The 5,549-nt window shown below is 51.1% G+C and overlaps 1 protein-coding gene across 1 annotated transcript in view; it reads left to right on the top strand.

The window, feature by feature from the left end:
* LOC103803361 (fasciculation and elongation protein zeta-1-like) overlaps positions 1–4,299 on the top strand; it is a gene marked incomplete at its 3' end in the record, with an annotated part of 6,566 nt that extends 2,267 nt beyond the window's left edge. The window contains exons 2-4 of the mRNA XM_009075905.1: positions 1,835–1,931; positions 3,110–3,202; positions 4,095–4,299. Of these exons, the coding sequence (XP_009074153.1) occupies positions 1,835–1,931; positions 3,110–3,202; positions 4,095–4,299 (395 nt within the window). The remainder of the gene's footprint in view (positions 1–1,834; positions 1,932–3,109; positions 3,203–4,094) is intronic.
* Positions 4,300–5,549: the final 1,250 nt, after the last annotated feature.

Below are 5,549 nucleotides of genomic sequence, written 5' to 3'. Positions count from 1 at the left end.
TGCATTTTCCCCTCTTTCCATTTCTCCCCCTTTTTCTCCTCTTTCTCCATTCCCCCTTTATCCTTCTTTTCCCTTTCTCATTTTTTTCCCTTTTACCCACATTTCCTTTCCCCCACTTTTCCCCACTTTCCTTCTTTCCCTTTTTCTCTATCTTCTTCCTTACCCATTTTTCTCTTTTCTGCTCTGTATTCCCCCTTTCCCTCCTCCTTTTTCTCTTTCCCACCTCTTTCTGCTTTCTCCTCTTTCTCCCCTTTTCCATCTTTTTTACTTTTTTTTTCACTTTTTATTCACATTTTCCCCTTTCCCCCTTCTTTTTCCACTCTTTCACCAATTTTTTCCTCTTTTTCACTTTTTCAAACTTTTAAAACATTTTCCCCACTTTTCTCTCTCTTTTCCCCTGCATTTTCCCCCTCTCTGCCCCCTCCCCTGGTCACCTTCTTTCAGGTGAAATTGGGACATTTTGGTCCCTGATCAGAATGCATTCTGATGCATTTTAGGATATCAGGTGAAGTCTGAGGGGAGTTGCAGGTGTTTCAGGACTTGAGGTGTTTGAGGACATTTGTTTGAGGAAGTTTGAGGTGTTTTGGAACATATCAAGGCATCACAGCAGGTTTTGGGATATTTTGGGCTGTTCTGGGGAATATTTCTGAGCAGCATTTTTGGATATTCCAGGGACATCTTTTGGGTGTTTCAGGGCAGATTTGGGGTGGCTTTGGGGTGTTTCAGGGGTGTCTCTAGGGGACAATGTGGGATGTTTCAGGGTGGCATTTTTGGGGTGTTGTGACTGCATTGTGAGGCTTTTCAGCAGGTTCCCGGGCAGTATTTTGGACAGTTTTGAGGCTTTTGGGGTATTGAGCAATTGAGGGATGTTCTGGAGCATCGTGGTGGGGTTTTGGAGTGTTTCTTGGGGTAGCAGAGCAGATTTTTGAGGCATTTTAAGGGGTTTCTGGGCAATGTTTCAAAGCAGCATTTTGTGGTATTTGACAGTGACATTTTGGCATGTCAGGGCAGTATTTTGAGGCATTGACAAGCTTTTCGGGGTGAGGTTTGGGGTCTGCATTTTGAGATGTTTCAGGATGTTCTGGAGGAGTGTTTTGGGGTATTTTGGAGTGTTTTGGTCAGTATTTCAGGAAAGCATTTTAGGGTATTTGAAAGTGCTTTTTTAGGGTGTTTAAAAGTGACATTTTGGAATCTTTGGGGCATTTCAGACGGTTTTTTTGGGTGGCTGGAGCATTTCAGGGTGGCATTTTGAAGCTCTGGGACCTTCAGGGGTGTTTTGGGGTATTTCAGAAATACATTTGGGGACATTTTGGGGTGTTCCAGGGCAGCATTTTGAGGTATTTTGAGGCCTTTCAGAGGTTCTTAGGGCTTTGGGGCAGTGTTTTGGGACACTTCAGGGCATTATGGTGATATTTTTGGGTGGCATTTTGGGGCATTTCAGGGTGGTCTTTCGGGGCATCTGGAACATTTTGGGACATTGCAGTGGCCTTTTAGGGGGTGTTTTGATGGCAGCATTTCAGAATGACATTTGGGGGCATCTGAAGTCCTGGAGCAGCATTTTGGGATTCCTCGGTGTATTTTGGGGCAATACCTCATGACGGTACCGCGAGAATCTTTGAGGTCTCCTAGGGCAGCATTTGAGTCTACTGGGACATCATTTGGGGTGTTTTTGTGTGTTTCACACATCTCAGTGGTGTTTTGGGATTTTTTGGAGGTATTTCAGGTTGTTTCTGGGGCTGCGTTTTGGGATGTTCTGAGGCATTTTGGCATGCCATTTTTGGCTTTCTGAGGGGCAACATTTTGGGATCATCACTCACCACCCACCTCCCTGCAGGGTCTGGGATGCCCTCACCGATGGCTTTGCCCCCCGGAGCTCCCCCCAGCCATGGCTGCTCCCTGGGACTGAAGCCTCTGACAGCACTGACTCCCAGGTATGACTGTGGCCTCCCCTCAGCTTCCCCAGATCCCCCTGACCCCACATGACCCCCCCCGACAGCTGTCAATCAGCTCCATGGCTCAGTAGCCATTGAGGCACTGCAGTCTATCCCAAAAGTTGTATTTTTGGGGTGCCACAGCACCAATGCAGGGAGTGTCCACATTTTAGGGTGAAATCACACTGAAATGGGCAAGATTAAGTGTTTGCTTTGCCAGTTTGCCTCCAAGTCAGGGGTGGAGTGGAGTATTTTGGGGCATACAAAGTAGTGTTTTCATCGTTGTAGTGTGTTTGTGCTGTCAGTAGCTGTGTTTGGAGTTGTAAAAATGCCCCAAAATCTATGCAATTTAACCCTTTTGGATGTAACGCAGCCTGTTGTTAAAGGGGAAAGAGAAGGTAACTGTCTTGGCTTATTTTCTCTGCAAAAGGCAAAATAGACTGTGAAAGGTAGTAAAAAGGAATATAACTCCTCATCCAACATCTCCATCTTGCATCTCCATCCATCCTTTCCCTATTCAGCATTCCCCTCTGCCATCTCCCTGTCTCTTGTCCCCACCCAGTGTCTCCATGGGACCTCTCCCTCTCTATTCAGCTCCATCATCCATCGTCTCTCCATCCAACATCCCCAGCATCACCATCCAGCCGCTCCAACACCTCCCCATGCAATACACTTACTAAAACATCTCTCCATCCAACAGACCTGTGCTTCTCCCTGTCTTCTTCCCAGTCCAGTGTCTCCACCTAACAACTCACCATCCGGTGTCTCCCTATCCAGCATCTCTATCCATCTCGTTGCAACGCCTCCCCATCCAGTGCTTCCCTGTTCATCATCTCTGTGTCCAGTATCCCTATCCAGTGTCCCTGTCCAAAGCCTCATCCAACATAGCCACCCAACTCCATCTGGTGTCTCTGTCCAACATCTCCCCCCCATCCAACATCCCTATCCAACATCTCCCCCATCCAGCATCTCCCCATCCAGTGTCATCTCTCCATCTGGTATCCCCATCCGATGCCTCCCCGTGCCAACCTCCTGCAGCATGTCCCCCTGAGCTGGGGTTCCCTGGTGGCTCTCCCCGTGCCAGGGCCGGGGCTGTGCCTGTGTCCATGCTGGGGCCATGCCTGTGCCAGGCCATGCCTGCAGTGCCATCGAGACCTCCCAGCCTGTGTCTCCTGCAGCTCGGCGGGAAGGAGGAGGAGGAGGAGGAGCTCACTGAGAGGAGTGAGCAGGACTCAGGCATCAACGAGGAGCCATTGCTGACAGCTGAGCAGGTACCTCATGGGCACCTGGGACCCATGTGTCCCCCAAAAGCCAGGCTTTGCCCCCAGCCCCATGGCCATGTGTTGAAAAGTGCAAGAAAGGCCAAATCCCATCATGCAGGATATGGAGTGTGGATGTGGCTGTGGACAGAAGTGCAGGTTCTGGTTGCCAAGGTGGGGTTTGGGTTCAGATGGGAACATGGGGTGCAGGTGCTGCTGGATCAAATGGGAGGCATGGAAGCAGTGGGGGAGAAATGGGATGCAGCTGCAGAATGCTGTTGTGGGATGCAGGATGCAGATGTGGGATGTAGGATGCAAGTGCAGGTGTGGGGAGGGGGATGTGGAGGCAGCTGCAGAGTGTGGCTGCTGGCTAGAGGGTGCAGGTGCAAGTACAGGATCCAGGATGCAGGAGGAGAAGGCAGGTGCAGGGAGCAGGATGCAGTCAGTGCAGGATGCAAATGTAAATGTGGATGTAGGTCCAGAGAGCCTGTGGAATGTGGGTGGGATTTGGATGCAGATGAGAATGTAGATGCAGATGCAGGATGCAAATGGAGGATCTGGGGTACAGACAGGTGTAAATACAGGTGCAGATGCAGGATGTAGGGAGCAGAATGAAGGGGAGTATAGAGGATGCAGGATGCTGATAAGGATGGAGAGTGCAAGTGCAGGATGTGGGATGCTGATACAGATGGAGGATACAGGTGCAGGAATGAGGAAGTGGGTTGCAAATGGAGGTACAGGACAGGGATTCAAGGTGCAGGAGCAGGTGTGGGTGCAGGACAAGGATGCAGAGTGCAGGTGAGGCTGCAGGATAGGGTTGTGGTGTGCAGGTGCAGGACAAGGATGCAGGGTGCAGATGCAAGGTGGAGGTAGGTTGCAGGTGGAGGACACTGATGCCCTGCAGGTCATCGAGGAGCTGGAGGAGCTGATGCAGAGTTCACCTGACCCCGAGGCTGACCCTGAGGGTGAGGAGGAGGAGGAAGAGGAAGAGGAGGAGGAAACCGAGGCTGATGCTGAAGGCGAAGGTGGTGGCGGGGGTACAGAGCCCATCCTGCTGCGGGAGCTGTGTGCTTTCTCCCCTGCCTTCAACAACAACTGCTCCCATGAAGGTATGGCCAGCAGAGCCAAGGCCAGTCGCTTTTTGGAGGCAATTCTAACCAAATTGGACAACCCAGTCTCGCCAGGCCTCAGTGCTAGCTTGCTCCAGGGCTTGGCCAGTAAAGGTTCTTAGCAAAAACTGAGAAACACAGGGATCTGGCTTTTGGTCTGGAAAGGCATGGGGGTTTGCCAGGAGCCCCTGTGCTCCACAGGGTGCCTCGCACACAGCTCGTCGCAGAGTGCTCTGTGCACACGGGATTTGTCGCTAGTGGCACAGGGTGTGTCATTAATCACCCCAGGCATTTTGCTAATTGCTCTGTGCATTTCCTTAATGACAGAGCCCTTTCCATGTATCGCACCATGTGTCACTAGTTGCACCATACATGTTGCTTGTGATGCCATACATGTCGCTAGTGATACCATACATGTCATTAATTACAGCACAGTGCACTTACTGTCACTAAGTGCACTGTGCATGTCACTAATTGCACTGTATATGTCACTTATCACTCCATACATGCTACTAACCACACCGTACCTGTCTCTAATCACACCATCCACATCACTGATTACATTGTGCATGTTGCTAATTGTGCCAGGCAGTTCCAGAATTGCTCTGGCACAGTGTTTATGGCACTGGGCATATCCGTAATTGCACGATGAGTTTATTTCTTGGTGGCTCAGAGCACATCTCTTTCATCATTAGATGCATTTTAACGGTTGCAGTGTGCATTTCCCTAACTGCTCTGGGCATGTCGCTGATCACACCAGGCATTGCCCTCATTTCACCAAGCATATCACTGCTTGCATCAAGTCCAGAGGAGGCCATGGAGATGCTCAGAGGGCTGGAACTCCTCTGCTCTGAGACAGGCTGGGAGAGCTGGGAGTGTGCAGCCTGGAGAAGAGAAGGCTCCAGAGTCACCTGAGAGCCACTTCCAGTGCCTAATGGGGCTCCAAGAGAGCTGCAGAGGGACTTGGGACAAGGGCCTGGAGGAACAGGACAAGGGGGAATGGCCTCCTGCTGCCAGAGGGCAGGGTTAGAAGGGATATTGAGAAGGAATTCCTCCCTGTGAGGCACCACAGGTTCCCAAGAGCGTCTGTGTCTGCCCCATCCCTGGGAGTGTTCCAGGCCAGGTTGGATGGGGCTTGGCGCAGCCTGGGCTAGCGGAGGCTGTCCCTGCCCGTGGCAAAGGGGGGGTCTTTAAGATTCCTTCCAACCCATCCCATTCTGGGACCTCCCGTTGGGCACGATCCGTGTCTG

Source organism: Acanthisitta chloris, unplaced genomic scaffold, assembly GCF_000695815.1.
Source record: "Acanthisitta chloris isolate BGI_N310 unplaced genomic scaffold, ASM69581v1 scaffold28455, whole genome shotgun sequence".
NCBI lineage: Eukaryota > Metazoa > Chordata > Aves > Passeriformes > Acanthisittidae > Acanthisitta > Acanthisitta chloris.
Note: the sequence above shows the minus strand (reverse complement) of the source record. Positions and strands in the feature narration are given on the sequence as shown.